Below are 19,242 nucleotides of genomic sequence, written 5' to 3'. Positions count from 1 at the left end.
AAATTTATCGCCCTTAGGCTAAGACAAACTACATTATTTTAAACACAAACCCCTTCTGTCAAGTGCTATTACAAGCCACTGTGAACAGGCTGTGTTTGAAAAGTTCATTTGTGTGTCTGTTTGGAATACTGAATGCATTCCCCATAGAAACAATGATATAAAAAGGCGGTTCTGCTCCCAAACCAGCCCACAGAAACAAAACAAAAATGAACCAAAAAACCACAAAAGCTCCCACATTTGACCCAGAGCACAGCTCAGCTATAGCTTTAATGGTATCATAAAACCTAGTTAATCATAAATCTTAACCTGGTTTCTATAGAAATTATATTTCCAACTCGCACTTGGGACTCTGGAAGAATTAAACTCCCTGATGCGGCCGCCCCACTGAAAGAAGGGTGCCTGTCCCTCCCTTAGCAGCCCCCACATGGGGAAGGGGCAGCTCCAGGGAGGAAGAGGTAGCTGGCTGGTCTGGGAGGGCCGGGAGGAGAGGGGAGGCCCCGCCGCTGCCCGGTGCAAAGGGGAAGCCAAGCTTTATGAAATTGGGACACTTATTTCAGCGACATTACTCCACCCCTGGCCTGTGAATCCTACTTCAACATGCAGCGTATGCACTGGGGGGGCCCTGGTCAGAGGAAACACCCCAGAAGAGATGGAACTTGTGAAAAGCAAATAGTGATAACAGTCTGAGCAAGACTTGAATCGTCTGTTCTCCATTCCAAAGTCTGAAATCCTATCATCTAACCACTGGATGTGCTATAAAAAACAGAGCATTGAAAAAAAAAACAAAATCATCGGAGGTTCTTATTAGTTTTATTGGTTTTCTTCAAGAGAGATAAGAAGATCACATGAATCAAAGGATACAGACTTCAAAAAACATCATTGTATAGCATTGAAAGAAAATACTCTTTAAAGTAAAAAAGGTGTTCTGAATTAGGTGATGCTGTATCTCAAAAAGAATTAAAGAACATGAGTTCCTAAATATAGAGTATTTAGACTAAGAAGCTTAAACCTGGCTTTTTTTTTGGAGGGGAAGTGATAGATATGTTTATCATCTTAATTGTGGGGATAGTTTCACAAGTGTGTACCTATCAAAACTTATCAAATTGTACACTTTAAATACGTGAAGTTTATCATCTGTTAATTACACCTCAAGAGAGTACAAAATAAATAAAATGCATGCTTGGTTAATAAAATACTCAAAATGGGGCATACATGGCAATAAAAACTCAAAATAGAAAGGAAGTCTCCCCTCCCCGGGCTTCATCACTCAGTGATAACCCCGTTTAACTAGACCTATTTTTAATTCTGAGGATTGCCTTCCTAACCATAAGCATGGTTACACCTCTACTTCATGACTTGTCAACCTTAAACAGTAGCTAGTGACCTCCGATTCTAAAAGATGAGAAAATAAGCTTTCTCAAACTTCTACCTCCATCTACCCAATCTCTGCTGACTGAAATTTTAATTTTTAGTTCTTTTATTGTCTTCCTTCAGCAGCTGCTGCATCACAAAAAAAATACTCATGAAATGATTTTTAGGTGTCAGACACTCTTCTAAGCACTTTGTATATATTAACTCATTTTATTCTCAGAAGAACTTTGTGAGAGAAAAAGTATTATTGGCCCCATTTTTTGATGAGAAAACCCAGGCACAATTCAAGGTGGCAGAGCAAATATTTAAACCCGAGTAGTCTGCTATACTGCCTCAGCGTGGTGTGGCTATAATTAACACACTTCAGCTATAGCCCTCGATGTACAGACAATCTCTCTTAACTCCCTCTGGGTTGGTAAAGAAATCAACACCACTACCTCTTTCCTCCTTTCCCCTCTCTACTTCCAAACCTCTGCTCTAGCATGCTATTATTTTCACATTTGCTCTGTCCCTACAATTAATTTACGACATTTTGTCTAGAAAGTGATAGTAATTGTAAACTAAAAAGCAACATTCACAAGCAGTGTAATTGGGCCTTACACGTAGGAGATACACCACCGTCAATAAGCCTTTGCGACTGGAAGGAGAAACTAACTCAAACATTTGGAAAGGGCTAGGATGATAGTCTGCTTTGACACTCACAGAATTCTTTACCTGTTGTAATAAAATCCTCGGTATTCTTGGTCTGAGATGGGGAAAGTCAGTGGAGGCTCACTTGACAGTCTCCCACTTGACACCCATGTGTTTCTCTCTGGTTTAGTTTACAGCTCTCCTGAAATAAGCCACTTCAGACACACAGAGAGGGGCATTTTTTTCTTGAATCTGATTCTGACCAAAGCCATAGAGGAAAACAGTGGTTTTAAGTCTGGAGGCCTGGGGCTAGCTCTTACGGGCCGGCTGGGGGGCACTGGGCCTCAGTTTCACATGTACGAAAGGAAAGGAGTCTGGGGAACGACTGCAGGGTCCTGACCAGCTCTAAGACCCCAGGAGTCATTTCTCTAAGCCTCAAGAAGACTTCATAAAACATCTCCCCAACCGAGGCTGAGAGAGGCAAATAGGCAAGGAGGTTAAAAGAATGAGCCCCAGAGTCAAATCCTCCTCCAGCACTCACAGGCCAAGAGCCCTTGGAGGGACGAGCCACACCCCCACATCCACCCAGGGAGTCTTAGTCTCCTCTCTAAATCGGTACTGCTGAGCACACTTCGTCACAGGTTGTCGGGAGGGTTACATCGATAACCTAACTCTACCTGGGGTGGGTGAGTACTCACCAAGCGGGACTTGTTAGACTCAGTGCTAATAGGGAACCTTTTTTAGTTGATGCATCTCAGCCCCTCCAACTTGCACTGCAACTCTCTCGAACTGTCCCACATCCCATCCTCTCACTCTTACACATGCCAAGAACCTATGAGGAGGTGCAAAAACGTTAATAATGAATCCTCATCTATTTAACACAGCAGACTGCTTGAACATAACTAAAAATTTACCTGCCTCTAAACGGCTTTCACTAACTCAAGAAAAAGCTCTGTGAAATGACCCCGCTTTCTGACACAGAGCTCCTAAAACGCTTGTAAATAGGGGTGCTAGAAGCATCTTTTGTTCTAATATTCTTTGACTCCGGTTCCTGACACAGCCCTCCTAAAATCCTTGGAATTTCATGGATGATAGGAGCATCTTTTGTTCTAATGAGGTGACTCTTGATGGGGTCCTGGATGGGGGCTGGTCACAGGAAAGACTAGGCCAGGATCAGAAGCTTGGCACTTTCAGCTCCCCTCCCTCATCCTCCGGGGAGAGGAGAGGAGTCGGAAAATGAGTTAATAATCGATCACGCCTATGTGATGAGGCCTCCTTAAAAATCTCTAAGCTATGGGATTTGGAGAGCTTCTGGGTTGAACACATCCACATGCCGGGAGGGTAGTACACCCCAACCCCACGGGGACAGAAGCTCTTACACTCGGGACCCTCCCAGACCTTGCCCTATGTATCTCTTCATCTGGCTGTTCATCTATGTCCATTATTATATCCTTTAATAAACTGGTAAACGTGTTCCCGAGTTCCACGAGTTGTTCTAGCAAACGATCAAATTCAAGGAGGGGATCATGGGAACCCCCGATTTGTAGCCAAGCCGGGCAGAAGTTGTGGGCAACTTGGGGACCCACTACTTGCGACTGGTATCTGAAGTGAGGGGCAGTCTTGGGGGACTGAGCCCTTAACCCGTGGGGTCTGCGCTAACTCTGGTTAGTGTCAGAAATAAATTGTAGGACATTCAGCTGGTGCTGGAGAATTAGCCGGTGCGGGAATAAACCCACACATCTGGCGTCAGAAGTGTTATGCCTTTGGATGAGTGTGTGCAATTCTGGGCTGACTGTGACCTCACTCCTAAGCCAGGCCCTCCAAGCCAGCTTTGATCAACTAATAAAGCTGGTATTGTGGTCTGAATCTACTCAGCTCCCGTCTTAATTCTTCAGAAAGTAACAGCTGACATCCCTAAATCCCCAACAGCGTGAAAGCATTTCAGAAAGTTTTCAAACACAGCCAGTACCAGTAATACAAATACCAACAAGCATTTGTTGAAGGCCCACTACACGTCAGGCACTGTGCTAAATGCTTTAGGTGCGTTATCTCAACCCTCCCAGCCACCAGGGAAGGAGACTACTATCATCCCCAGGTGACAAATGAGGAAGCGAGTCAGCAGCGGGAAGTACCTTACTCAAGGTCACAGAGCCAGCAATATACTGGCTGGTTTGAGCGCCCATGCTCTTAACCTCAATAAGGCCCCACCTAAACCTGTTCCCCTTCTGCCAAAGGCTCTCATGGCTTCACGCCCAGAATGCCCCGCTCTGCCTCCTCAGTCCTCCCACCACACCTTGTTTACTCGTCTATTTTAACACTCACCACAGCCCAACTTGTACTATATTTTCTGGTGTCTCCTTCCCCTACTATGAAGTCCATGCAGTCCAGCCCAGCCCAGCCCCTTGCACGTAACAGGCACTGACATCACATTTATGGAAGCAGCTCGGTGTTCAGCAATTACAATACACTCCTCTGGTATTCATTTTCACATGTCATAGATATTTTTGTAGAGTAATAGTATACAGTAAATGAGCACTGTATGCATTTCATACATCTGTTGCCCTATTTAATACATTAAACCCCTGCTGTAACCCCCATTAGGCAGATGAGGACAGTGAGTCTCAACAGGTTAAGTAAACTGTTGGGCAGCTAGTCAGTTACAGGGCTGGGACTCAAGACAAAGTGCTCTGACTCCAAATTTTATGATCTTTTTGATGAACCATATGAGACAATTCTAAGTAAAATAAATATCAGGGCTTTTTAAATAAATGAGTTATCTTTGAACTTATGTCTCTAAGAGGCTTCTTTTCAAGAAAAGATTGTAATACTGGAGTAAAAACACCACTGTTTTCTGTTTTAGGTGTAAAGTCTGTAAATAAAGTAATTTTGCTTTAGCGATGAGATGGCTACAAAATTAATTTAAAAGAAGAGGTTATACCCTGCTAAGAAGTTTGAACTGTCGGGTCAGGAAATTGTTCCTCTTGCTGGAACCTCAAGAGAAACGATTAGGAGCCTCAATAACCAGAAGTCGATGCAGCTTAGTGCTCACCAGCCAGCCAGAGTCAGAGGCCAGGATGGGCCAATAAAATTTCCAACTAGTCATCAAAATACAACCTTGGTCTTTAGGAAACAAGTCACACCTGAACCTTGCCTGATCCCTCTCCCCAATTTATTTTTGTGAGGAAGATCAGCCCTGAGCTAACATCCACGCCAATCCTCCTCTTTTTGCTGAGGAAGAGTGGCCCTGGGCTAACATCTGTCTCCATCTTCCTCCACTTTACATGGGACGCCGCCACAGCACGGTCTGACAAGTGGTGCATCGGTGCGCACCTGGGATCCGAACCCGGGCCGCCAGCAGCAGAGCGTGAGCACTTAACCGCTAAGCCACGGGGCCGGCCCCTTGCCTGATCCCCTTTGTCAAACCCTAACCTGAAATACCCACTCTCCACTCCCTAAAGCCCTCCAGAGCCGTTCAATTCCATCCTCCATGAAGCATGCTGGCCCCAATTTCCAATTACAAAAGGGAGGAGGATACTTGTAATTGAACTAGTACAAGGATGAATGTCGATACTCTTTTCACTAACTAGATTCTAACATCTTTATTAGCATGAATATATGTTTCATTTAAATACTACTTTTTTTTTTTTGGTGAGGAAGATTAGCCCTGAGCTAACACCTGTGCCCATCTTCCTCTATTTTATATGTGGGACGCCTGCCACAGCTTGGCTTGATAAGCAGTGTATAGGTCTGCACCCAGGATCCGAACCTGCGAACCCCAGGCCACTGAAGCCGATTGCACAAACTTAACTACTATGCCACTGGGCTGGCCCCTGAATAATACTTTTGATGTATTGTGAATTATTATAAATTTTAATCAAAATTTATTTTACATGCAATAATCATTCAGCAGTCTGTAAAAATTTTGACTTTTTAAAAACTAAATTTTTAATTATAATTGTAGATTCACATGTGGTTGTAAGAAATAATACAGAGAGATTCCATATAGCATGTCACCCAATTTCACCTATGGTAGTGTATTACAAAACTATAGTACAATATCAGAACCAAGACACTGACACTGATACAGTCCAGCTGCAGACCAATTTCATCACCACGAGGACCCCTAACGTTGCCCTCTTATAACCACACCCACTTCCCTCCCGCCCCTCCCCTTCTCAGCCACTGGCAACCACTAATCTGTTCTCCATTTCTATAATTTTGTCATTTGAAGACTGTTACATAAGTGGAATGATACAGTATGTGACCTTTTGGGAGTGGCATTTTTTTGCTCAGTGTAATTCCCTTAAGATTCATCCAATTCTTTTCTCTGTCCTCTCTATTCTGCTGTTGAACCCATCCATTGAGTTTTTTTATTTCAGTTACTGTATTTTTCAGTTTTTAATTTTCCATTTGGTTCTTCTTTATCTCATATTTCTTTACTGAAACTTTTCTATTTCTTGTCTCTCCCTAAGTTTTCATTGTTTCAAGCATATTTGTCATTGCTTATTAAAGCAATTTTATGATGGTTTCTTTAAAATCTTTTTCACACAATTTGAACATCTGTCATCTCAATTGGGGCACCTATTGATTCTCTTTTTTCATTCGGTTTGAGATCTTTCTGGTTCTTGGTATGATGAGTGATTTTCAATGGAAATCTGGACATTTAGAGTATTATATTCTGAGAATGTGGATCTTATTTAAGCCTTCTGTTTCAGCTGGCTCTCTCTGACACTGCTCCAGCAGAAGGCGGGGGTTACTGCCTCATTACAGCCAGGTTGGCATAGAAGTCCAGGTTTCCCACTCAGCCTCCACTGACACTGGAGGATGGCGGATTCCTAGTTACTGCTGAGTGGGGGCAAGAGTTCCAGCGCTCAGCTAGGCTTCCACTGATACCTCCCCAGCTGGGAGTGGCAGGGGTACCTCGTTACTGCCCCCACATGGCCTCCACTGACACCACTGCTGCAGGGGTTTGCAGTGCCTCATTACAGTCTGGCAAAGATGGAATCTAGGCTCCCCACTTGGCTTCGCTGGCGGAGTGGGTGTGGGGCTACAACTTTTTCTGTGGTGTTTGGCTGGAGTACAGTGATGAGTGTCTAAGAGTCTTTTTGCTCTGCTGCCCGCTTCCTGGTCCTTTGGCTAGAGAGAGTAGGCTTTTGTTGTCTGCGCCTGTTGGCATTTCTGGGTTGCTGGCTTCTTCAGCAACAAGTCTGGGACATATGAGGCAAAAACAAAACCCAGGGACTTCACCTCCCTGTCGTTCCTTGAGTCCTGAGGTCCCTAATCAGTCTGCCTTCTTCTTTCTACCTTTCAGGGCATTCTTATGTTTATTTTACAGATAATGTCCAGGGTTTTTAGTTGTACTTAGCGTGAAGAATAAGAAAAAGTACATCTGTTCCATCTTTCCAGAAGCAGAGGCCCAAATCTTGATATTTTTAAGAAATAATTCTTCCCCACAAGTAACTCTGAGACATAGGATAGCACTTTTCTGTTACAGTGATTACAAACTGGAGGCCTACTGCTCAAACAGGCAGTAGCAGGGAGTTTTTTTATTTATTTTTAGAGGAACATATTGTACTCTCCACAGCCCCCTCTATGTCTGCCTAGCTTGTTAACTATCCCACGTAGACATTTGTGGTTGCAAACTCTGATTTAATCAATAGATCATGAGGCCAAGCTATCAACAATGGATTACGCCCATGGATTTGGAAAGATCATGCTCAAGCTTCCCTCTTCATAGATTAGTACTCAATTTAAGAAATATTAACTAAGACCTAGCTCAAGCATAATGAAGCCTTTCTTGTACACTGCACCCTACTTCCCTCCAAAGCTCTTCTGGAAATTTTTGTTGAAGATCCAGAATTTAATCACTATACTAACCTATTAAATGATTAAACTTAGTACAGGACTCTCTCCATTTTCTCCTTTTTCTTCAGAATGGTTAAAGAAGAAATCTAGCTACTGTGTATGCGTGGATGAGGGGAGGAGAAACAGGAGGAAAGGTACAGAGAGATGATGATGATGATGATGATGATGATGATGATGATGATAGAGCCAGAGGAAGGAAGATGATCACATTAAAATTAAAGTGTCCTAATTTCCTGAAGGCTAGCTAGAATCAAATCCTTTTAGACAAAACAGAATTGAAGAATGTTCTAGAAAGAAAGAAATTTAGAGACTTACAATCTAATCCAAACTCTCTTATCCTTACAGATAAGGAAACTGACACTGAGAGGTTATACAAGGTCACAAAGCTAACCAGTACTGTTTGTACTACTCCATCATGTTCCCTCTTCCTGGCCTAGTTCTACTTTCCAAACAATGGAAACTGATCAACTGTATCTCACTCTTACTAATAGTTTCTAAAAATGTTTCATTACAATTTGTAACTGTATTATTTCATCTAATCTATGGAACATTGCATTCAGATCTTGTTCTTAAAATTTTTCACAAATTCAAGAGAAAGATTTTTACTCTTTGTTATTAGCCCAGTAAAAATGAAAGTAATTGAGTTGGTAGCGGGGGAGGGTCAGGCAAACAAAACATTTTATTACATTTCTTCTAGCAGTCTTACTTATCCAGCAAATCTTCAGGATGATTTGTTACTAAGCATACATTTATCAGTTGAGTTGATCCACAATTCAACATAATCCCTATCTACTCTTTCAGCTGGGACAATGTTCCCAAACTTCTGTCATTTCATATACCACCTCTACAAGTTTGGTTTGCTGTATCTGCATATCACCTGTACTAATTAATATTTAATGTAATTAATGTACTTATCTTTATATTGACTATAAATCCACTCCTTTTTCATACTTTGCCTGGCTCTAAGCAATAACATAAATCACATGTTTGATGTGCTAGTGTTTCTAATACACACTAAAATAATTACGTTACTGTTAAAACATGTCCACGGACATACCATCTACACTCATCTCATGTGATACCACTGATATTCTTACCACACTCTGGGTGATCTGACCCTGAGCTGTCAATTTATGATATGAGTATATAATAAAACAATTGTTCTCCAAAATCTAACACGAGTGACTAATCATTCAGATTTGTGGGAATGTATCAGAAATGTATGGTCCCATCACCAATTTCAACAGATATAAACCTAGGAAGCCTAGCTTTTCATATTTTACTGTACATAAGAAATATATGAGGCACTTGGTTCCCTGCACTCAGAGATTCTGATTCACTGAGTGGGAGGGGGTCATGGAAGCCACATTTGGGCAGGCACCAGGGAACGCTGATGCAGGAAGACCCAAAGATCACATTTTGAAAAACAGTGGACAAGGAGGTGGGACAAAAGTTTGTGTGTGTGTGTGTGTGTGTGTGAGGAAGATCAGCCCTGAGCTAACATCCATGCTAATCCTCCTCTTTTTGCTGAGGAAGACTGGCTCTGAGCTAACATCTATTGCCAATCCTCCTCCTTTTTTTCCCCAAAGCCCCAGTAGATAGTTGTATGTCATAGCTGCACATCCTTCTAGTTGCTGTATGTGGGACGCGGCCTCAGCATGGCCGGAGAAGCGGTGCGTCAGTGCACACCTGGGATCCGAACCAGGGCCGCCAGTAGTGGAGCACACGCACTTAACCGCTAGGCCACGGGGCCGGCCCAGGACAAAAGTTTTAAAATCATTCTAGCTTTTCAATAGGATGACTTGGGTTCAAATCTCAAGTCTAACTGTGTGATACTAAGCAAGTCACTTAACCTTTCTGAACCGTGTTTTCCTCATCTGTTAAATGATGATTATAATAAAAGCTGCCTCACTGGGTTGTTTTAAGGCGTAAATGGATGATATGTCAAAAAGTATTACAAAACCATCGAGACCTGTACGTGCTAGAGTGTGGATGAGGATGTAGAACTATCCTCAGCAGCCTACAACTGAGAAGACAATCAGCATTTCAAATCAAGATGTGAGTGCTCCGTTCCACAGTAACATCTGCTCGCATTTAATTACTGACATTGAGTGTAACCTATAATAAATTAACCTCCAAATTGAGTGTGTATTTCAAATAAGATATTTGCACAATAGATAATTTCAAATATTATCAACTGATCACTGCAAATTAAATCCTCAAGGAATTGTATCTGGACCTTCAGAGCCAACCGCATGCAATGGCTGCCATGCCAGAGGTGTCCCAAAGGTCCATCCTGGTTACCCTGATTTTGAGAACTACTTGACAAGTAACACATAAAACTATTCTTGTGGTTTAGAAATATTTTATGCTTTTATTATTTTAAAAAACTCTCCTTGAAGAAAACATAAATCCTGAATTATAAATTTGACACCAACTTTGCAGACTTGGCTACAGTAGGGCAAATAAAACAAAGATAATTATAAAACATGCTCTCTTACAATAATTCATCAAAGGCTTTAGCTATGATCTGATGTAGGTACTTAAAATTCAATTTACAAAATACAGAAAAACCTTACTTTTTCTGTATACCATCTGTTAAGCCATTCCAATATGAGCTAATTCTGCTACACAAAATTTGTAAATAGACTAAAATCAAAAATCTCTAGTTACTTCATGTTCAGGTACAGATTCAGTCTGATCTATTAATGTAAAGGTTAGACAGCTATGCACACAGTCAACGTTCAATCTTTTATAGAAGCCACACAGCACTCACAACTATTCGACTATAATGAAAACGTTGCAGGTAACTCATAATTGTCTGCAAAGAAAATCATTTCAAGGTCTGAGAGCTATTCTCTCTTAATAAGGGTCCTTGAGCCTCTCCACTCAGTGGGGCAGTTTCTCAACTAAGGTGGGGGCAAGAGGGCAACTGGACCAGTGGAGTCAGCAGCTGCTCAGTGACCAGCCAGTCAGGCACTGATGATGCAATTAGCCTCGCCGGGTTTTGAGGCCCAGGAGTCCCAGCTGCTCCTATGTGGGCAAACATGAAAACCAGGTAGCAGGGAAGCCTATTAAGGACTCTACTGTCACTCTTCTGTCTGAGCACATTATCCAATTTCTATTTACCGCAGCCGTGCCTCCCTTTGGTAGGCATACTCAACAGCATCTGACGGCTTGGATGAAGCCAGTACAGCATGATGGGCAGATCTCAATCACATGGCCTCTTGAGTCTAGAAACTGAGGCTAGAGCCCTCAAACAAGGAGCAGCTATTAAGAATGAATTAGGATCTTGATTACAGTTCTTGAACTGTTTGTAAGATGTAATGCCTGGCAAGGACCGCAATTTGGAGAGACTGTTGACTGAGGGTAGTCTGGGATACTAAACATAATTCACACATATTTGTAAAAATCAATTATCTCTTACTAGCAAGGAAAAACTGACTATAATAAACTGCAACCTCAATTCAAGCAAACACTTCTACTGGAATGTAAACATGGCTTCATTCAATGTACCTGTTAACAGTTTATTGACAGTAAAACAAAGTTAGTCTTCAGCTTGAACAAAGATGGAGCACGCACGTTTTGTGTGTGTTAACTGACTCAACAAGCATTCACTGAGCACCTGTCATGTCCCAGGATGGTGCTGGGGGAGCAGTGGTGAGTAAAAGAGCCCCAACGCTCTGCTGACAAGGAGCTTATCACTCTTAACTTTAGAATAAGCAGGGAATCCAACTTTTAAAACAAACAAGAGATTTCTCAATTCAATAAGGACTAAAAAATGAAGCTGCCCAAACAATAGTCTTGAGCTTTTGCAAGGTTTTTGCATTCTAGTATCACATGTTAATGCTGAAAACCCACAGCTAGTACCTAAATACAGAAACAAATTGTGAAGTTAGGGAAATACTGGACATCAGACGTTTTCTGAAATTCAGAACACTAACAAAGAAAATACAGGCATTTATTATAATAAAATACAAAAATATAATATAATAATACAATGGAACTGGATTTTTAAAAGAATGATCATACTCTAAAGACAGCTTTTTCTCTCAATTACAAAACTATGACCACATACACTAGATCCTGGTAAAATTTTTCTTCTAAAGTTCAGATCTAAAAACAGAGAACCTTTCCCCTTATTCCCAAGCACATGACCCCTGAGCAGCAAGGGCCCAAAGTCTCCCTCGAATTAACAATGCAAAGCTTCTTGGCTGCCCACTATACCAAAAATGAATTCAGGACTCCATGCTGCTTACCTTATAATCTCGGGATACATTTTCTGATGTCACTGAACCTGAAATCTGACTAGAAATTGTAGCAGCTATAAGCTGTTTACACCATTCAACATGTGATCCTGTAGGACTAAAAGAAATAGTGTGATTAAAATATTTTAAGACACAGGCTCTCAGTGAGAAAAATGAGCACTGACTAGGGATATATGCACATTTCTTTTTTCCTGAAAATGAGCTTTTATTAGACTATTTGGTTACCTTTACATTTAATATAAGAACTGAAGTACTGACTGACAACTAGGAAGTAAGATGAGGTTCCTGGTTGATTTTAAATGAATCAACCTTTCAGGGCATTAGACATTAGACAGGTAAGCGTGTACTCGCTATCATTTAATGGAATTTTACTCTATTAAAATTATATAGAGTGAATCTTCCTAATGTAGTGTATATAGAAAATTAATTTTAAAGTGAAATATTTATCTTAGAGCATATGCTTCTCAAACATCCAATCAATTTCATGTTGGTAGTTTTAAATCTAGAAAATAATATAATTTCAAGTGAATCAAAGTCACTCTTAATGGAGTAAAGTCAATTATGTGATTTTAAAAAGAACAGACTAGAAAAACAATGTCCTTCATGTAGTAATAATGCTACCTTACATTTCCGTAAGTGCTTTGACAACTTACAAAAGGCTTTTCTGGTCTGTTATTATATCAGAGCCTCACAACCCTGGTGTGATAAGAAGGCAGAACAGAGACCAGTCAACTTGTTTCTGAGATGAGAAAACTGGCAGAAAGTGGCAGGCCTGCCTCCAGTTCTACTGGGGTGTCCTTCCAGGATACAGCACAACCAATAGTGACCAACTCACTGAGCTGGAGGGCAAAACAGAGGCCAGCGCCACAGAAGCTAGCCACTGCCTTATAGGAGAACACAACAATACAAAGAAAATGGCATCTTCCACTTGCATGGTGCTCTAAAGTGTTCAACACATTTCCACACGCAGCCTCGCCGGAGCCTCACAGGGACCCATCTCACAGATGCGAAAACAGAGGATCCAGTGTTTGACCAAGATCACACGACTTGCAAGTGGTCAGGCTGTGCTCACCTGACTTAAAGGAGCAAATAAGCAAACTAGGCAGTGAGGGAATTATAAACTGCCCCCAGGGGCTGGGCTCCTCCCTCAACTTGTCAAAACACTGAAGAAATCAAGGAAAAGGGCAAAAGAAGCTTATGAAAGTTTACTTGGCAGGTAGCTTTCACTGTAAAGAATGTTCCAGACCTTTAAAAATCTCATCACTAATTAAATCCAGACTTACATACTGGAAGGACAGAAAAACCTGGAATCCCTAGGCAGTATGTAAAAAAAAAAAAAACCTAAATAGTAAAATAAAGATATTTGATGTTCTCTACTCTCGACTAGTGATCCACATTGCAGTCTCTAACCAAGACAGCCCAGTGGTTACCTGTGGGGCTGAAAATATAAGTAAAAACATTCAGTGAACGGGCAGACATTCCTACCATATGTCAAAAATCTATTTACCACAATTTCTAACTAAGAGGAAAAAGAAGGCAGTTTAGTTTCCTTTTTAAAGCTTAGGTTACCTTTATCGCCTGTTAAATCATACATTTCTTGTCATCTTGCCTTTTTCTCCACCAGCACCTACCCCTGACTGCAAACCTAACAGCAGGAACCCTCCTGGTCACCCACTGTGGGTGACCTGTGTTACCATCTACCCAGCATCCCTCTCCCTTCTTCTGACAAGCACACTTGTCTCTACTGTGGGGAACTGCCCCACTCCACTTCGTAGGATTCTGTGGGGAGGGGAAAAGGGGGGCTGACCCCTTGCTCCTCTTGCACCGACTTGTAGGGGAGCGACCCAGGCCAGGCCATCCCAGCCTTTCCTCTTGGATTCTGAGCTGTATAGATCTGCCCCTAGCGCTGCTGGAGGCTGCTCCTCACCCTGCCACCTTGATGAACCCACAGAGACAAAGAGTGAGACAAGAAAAAAACAAGAGCTGGGGAGCCCCGAGTACACTGTTTGCAACTGTGGCTCGAAACGTGCCCGTGGCCACCTTTCCCTCATCTGCAGCAGTGATGTGCGCCAAGACATTTCCTCTTTGACTTAAGCTAGAATGATGTGTGTTTTTTGTCACCTGCAACCAGAAGCGTCCTGGCCAACACAGTTACAAACAGCGTGGTAGAGTGGGCTGGTAGACAGGAGGCCTGGATCCGAGTCCTGTTTCTGTCACCAGCTAGCTTCGTGACCTTGAGCAAGCCACATCCTCTCGCAGGACCGCAGCTTTGTCATCATTAACAGAAGTACAGTGTTCAGAAGAGAGCGGAGGGCCCCACAGTTCACGGGGCATGGCTGAGCCACACCCGGAGAGCCAAGTTCCACTCCGGGGAACACATTTAACAGAAGAGTGTCAATCAGAGCTTGTCATGATGACAGAACCGAGAAGGGAAGCCAAGTCTCCTCTCCCCTCTCTCTTCTCTTTAGTCTGTGCTATCTCCCTCCACACTCCTTGTATCAACAACTACTTGCAGGCTGGGGGCTCCCAGCTTTCTTCCTCCAACCTGGACTCTCCTGATCTCAATGGCCATGATCCTATGAGACATCTCCTCTAGTCGGTCCCAGAGACCATGCCAACTCAACCAGCATCAGCAGCTCAGCCCACAAGCCACTCCCCAACCCCTCGTGTTTCCTAAGTCAGAGAAAAGCACAGCCAGTTACCCAGGTGCTCCAGGCCTGAAAGCTGGAGTTTCCCTTAGAGCCCACCCGCAACTTCACTCTCACATCTGAACGCTCACCAAGTCGCCTCACTCTTATCTGCTAAGTACCATGAGAATGCACCTTGCCCAAGTCCTGTTTCAATTCCTTTTCCAGATGCCCATCATTCTTCTGTGTTCTCCTCCTGCCTTGTGAATTTAAGCCCCATCTCTACGCTGATGACTCTCAAATTTAGGTCTCCAGCCCAGACACCATCCCTGAACTCCAGGCTCATATAAACCACATGCCTCTTGACTTCTGCTCTGGGACATACAACTGGCATCTCCTAACTCATATGTGCAGAGCTGTTGTTATTGTTACATGCCGACAAGTAATTTCCTAACCCTGCTCCACTTAGAGGCTTCTCCGTCTCAGCAGCACCATTTTCCCACAAGCCAAAAACCTTGGGATCGTCCTTGACTCTTCTCTCCTATCCAATAAGCAACCTTCAGCTAACCTACTGGCTCTACCTTGCAGGTTTTCTTCAAATTCTATCCAGCATCTGACCACTTCTCCCTTCCTCCACCCCACTGCTCTAGTCAAAGCCACCATCCTCTCTCACTTGGACGACTGCAACAGCCTCCCACCTGCTAGTCTCTCTGCTCCAACCCCTTCCCCTTTTGGTCTGTTGTCCACACACCAGCCATGGAGATCTGACTGAAATCTACACCAGATTATGTCACTCTCCTGCTCCAAAATCCCCAGCGGCTCCCCATGACTCTCCACCATCTGCCCCTACTGCTCTCTCCCTTGTTCCCTCCCTGCTGGTGACACTGGTCTCCTTGCTGATCCTTGAACACTTGGCTCACACTCCCATCCCAGGGTGCACAGGCCTCTGCCTAGAATGCCATGGCCCCAGATACCTGTATGGTTGGATCCCTCACCTCTCTAGGGGCACTACTCACATGTCGCCTTTCTCAGCAAGGCTTTCCCTGACCATCCTCCACAAGAGTCCAACCGCTCCCCAAACTGCATACCCCCCAACTCCCCAAACTGCTATCCCGTCCCAACTTCCTTTCTCCCCTTAGCACCTATCACCATCTAACGGAGAACACATTGTACTTGTTTTTTTTTTTTTGTCTCTCTCTCCCACCAAACCTATACTCCACGAGGGCAGGGAGTCCTGTGTGTTTGTTCCCTGCTGTATCCCCAGACCCTGCACAGTGCCTGACACAGAGGAGGCACTCGTATTCACAGAAGAAATGACTGAGTGATTAGCATTTCCATAACCTACTAAGTAAGACCCTCGCCACAGGTCCATTCACCACACTATTATATAGCAATCCTTCTCCACCATCAATCCCATCCTGTAACTCACCTGATGGAAACCTTTGGTGGTCCCCATAGCTAGGGTGACCATATAATTTCTCGTCCAAACCAATACAGTATTGTGAGTTGAAGGAGGATGCTGTTAATCATTACACTGGCCCAACTAGTAAATGAGTACTACCCTGGGCAAAAGACACCCCATGGCCCACCCTAACTGTAGCTAAGGTGGGTGCTTAAAATGCAGAATTCCAGGCTCTACCCCAGAGGTGGATGGACTAGATTCAGGGTGCGACCCGAGAATCTTCATTTGAATTAAGCACTGGAGGTGATTCTGATGCAGGCTGTACAGGACCCTGCCGAGAAGCATCGGCCTCAAGGATAAAGGCACAATTCGCTAGGAAGGCACACAAGCCCCCCAAGATTTGGCCCCTGCCTTCCTGCAGGGACTCTCTCTTTCCAGTTCCCCACCTCCAGCATCACCTGCATGACTGTACAGTCCACTCCCATTGCCAAAAAGCCCTCCCACTCTGTTCCCTGGCTAACTTCTCATTCTTCACCCTCAAGTTCAAATGTCAGCTTCTTCAGAAGGCCCTCACTTATTGCCCATACTCCCTGACCCCCACCCCCAATGAAAATAAATCAAGTACCCCACCTCCATGTACCCACAGTGCAGAGGATCACAAGTGAGGCTGTGGAGCTCCTTTAAAAAATACTAAGTTCTGGGCCTCACCGCAAACCTCCTGAATCAGAATCATCAGGAGTGGGGTCTGGCCACCTGGAGCTCTTATACGCTTCTCAGATGAGTCCCATGCATACACCATCCAGAGTACTTCTGCGGTTACCTCCACCCAAGCTTTTATCACATTTGATTTAAATTGCTGGTTTGTTTGCATTCTCCACTACATGGTAAGCCAGAGAGCAAAAGCCATCTTGTAGTATTCTCTGACTCTCCAAGCCCTCAGACATTGTCGCATATCTGCAGGTGAGTGAAATCCTGACCATTCCAAATACTGTGTTAGCTGTGATTAGTTTTCAGGGAAGCTAACAACTTGGGCGATTCATTTATTAAAATCCATTGTACTTACACTGAGGTAGAAACAAAGGGAGTGTTTCTTGTTGTTCCTAAGCTTTTGGAAACTCCCAAAAGTTCAGCTCACTGGTATGACTAAGACCTGCAGGAATGAACATCTGAAACTGACCGAGCTGCCTTAGAACAGCATCTGTTGCCTAACTGCACTCTAGTGTCAGCGAAATGGCCAAGATGTGGGGAGACTGGATATTCCGGGCCATGGGATAACCCATCCCTTGTCCTCAGAGCGTTAGAGTGGCCCTCCCAGTTGCACATGGTCGCTTTAGACTTCTGATTTATCTTGGTTCTGCAACTGCCCAAGAAGCAGTAGGCTTATGTGTTCACGAAAACAATCAACCGGTTCCTTCCAAGTGTGAAGAACTGAAAGTAAACGATTGTGTGTTCCTCCATCAGGAGCAGTTTTCCATCCCAGTTTTTCAAATCAGGGTATCTCTGCCTCCATTTGCACCCGCTCCAACACCGCGGGGTTCCGCCTCCCAGGCCCCACCCCTAGCCCCAACATCAAAGACCCCAAGTAGCGGTGGCGGGATTTTGGTCTTCAAGCCTCAGGAGGCAAGGGCACGCTAAAAGAGGCGAGCCCGGGTGAAATTTCCCCCCAAACGGTCTGGGGCCGGGGCAAGGCCAGCCCATGCGTCTCCGAGGTGCAGCGGGAGGTGGCCCGGGAACGGTTTGACAGCTGCCGAGCCCCGGGGGGGGGGGGCGGCGGACAGCTCCTGCACGCGAGGCGGAAGTGAGGCAGGTGCGGGCCCTGGGGTGTGTGTGTGTAGGGAGGTGAGTCGGGGTCCCAGAGGGACCGGGGAGGGGCCGGAGGAAGGCGACCCGCACCCCGGCCTCGGCCCGGCGCGGCGCGCGGGGAGAGGCGGGCGGGCCTCGCGCGGGGCCCTCGGGAGTCGGGGCGCGGGAGGCCGGCGGCCTGGGCCCCGCTTACCTGTCCAGGGTCTCCACGCTGGGCTGCCGGGAGCCGGCGCCGGGGACCCCCGCGACCCGAGGGGGCCTCCTGCCACCCGCCGGCCCTGGGCCCGGGCCCCCGCCACCCTCGCTGCCCGCCGCCGCCGCCGCCGCCACCGGCCTGTCCATGGCGCGCCGAGCCCGCCGCCGCGGGGAGCCGAGTCGGGAGGGGAGCGGCCCGGGAAGGGCCAGCCGCGCGCCTCCTGCCGCCTGCTCTGCCGCCCGCCCTGCCGCCCGCCGGCTCAGGCGGCCGCCGCCATTAGCTGTCACCTGGCGGCCCCGCGTTACCCACAAGGCCGCGCGCGGGGGGCGAGGGGCGGGGAGGCCGGCGCGCGGGCGGGTGATGGGTCCCCCCACCTGGCCGGCGGGAGCCTGGGAGCCGGTCCCGCTCAGTGACGTGGGCGCGGCCCGGCCTCCGGGGGTCGGAATCTACAAGCGATTATGCAGAACGCGCTGTGCTCAGGAAACTCCAGGGTGACTACAGTGATACAGGGTTTTAAAAAAAGTTTGGGGAAATTCAGGGATTAAAAATGATTTGTTTTCCCTCAGTTTTCCTTCCCAGAAAAGTTTTGAGGTGAGGAAAGCCAGGACCCCCTGGGCGTCCCTGGTCTTGACGTCTCGAAGCAATGCCATACATTTTAGCAATTCCTCCCCACTCCATTCCCCACCACCACCGCCGCCCCCACAAACCCACCTCCCCGCCATCTGTAGGGCAACCAAGTGTTCTGATGCTGCCCTCGGAACTTCCACACTCGATTTATATTGAGTAACATTTAACTTCTGTTGGTTAAATCACCACTGTGAAAATCAAGCCAATATCTGATGATAAAGGCATTTAGGACATTTGATTCCTGGACTAGACTTATTTCCCTGCTCATTTTGCTAGGCTTCGCGTATCCAACATCTCATCCCCTCTTAACTCACTCCTGATTTTGTTGGGGATGGGGATGAGAATCATGACTGAGCCTCTGTGCCAATGATTGCCCTGGGTATAGATAGCAGACCTATGACCCTGATAAAAGACAGACCTGTCGACAGGGAGTTACTGGTTCCCATCCCAGAC

The 19,242-nt window shown here is 45.2% G+C and overlaps 1 protein-coding gene across 1 annotated transcript in view; it reads right to left on the bottom strand.

Annotated features, from left to right (window-relative positions):
* The window catches only part of MTMR1 (myotubularin related protein 1), a 67,608-nt gene extending 49,211 nt beyond the window's left edge, over positions 1-18,397 (bottom strand). Inside the window, exons 1-2 of the mRNA XM_058534885.1 lie at positions 18,160-18,397; positions 12,126-12,231 (exon numbers count right to left, since the gene is read on the bottom strand). Of these exons, the coding sequence (XP_058390868.1) occupies positions 12,126-12,231; positions 18,160-18,308 (255 nt within the window). The 5' untranslated portion in view covers positions 18,309-18,397. The remainder of the gene's footprint in view (positions 1-12,125; positions 12,232-18,159) is intronic.
* Positions 18,398-19,242: the final 845 nt, after the last annotated feature.

This window comes from Diceros bicornis, chromosome X (assembly GCF_020826845.1).
Source record: "Diceros bicornis minor isolate mBicDic1 chromosome X, mDicBic1.mat.cur, whole genome shotgun sequence".
NCBI lineage: Eukaryota > Metazoa > Chordata > Mammalia > Perissodactyla > Rhinocerotidae > Diceros > Diceros bicornis.
This window is presented reverse-complemented; position numbering and strand designations above follow the sequence as displayed.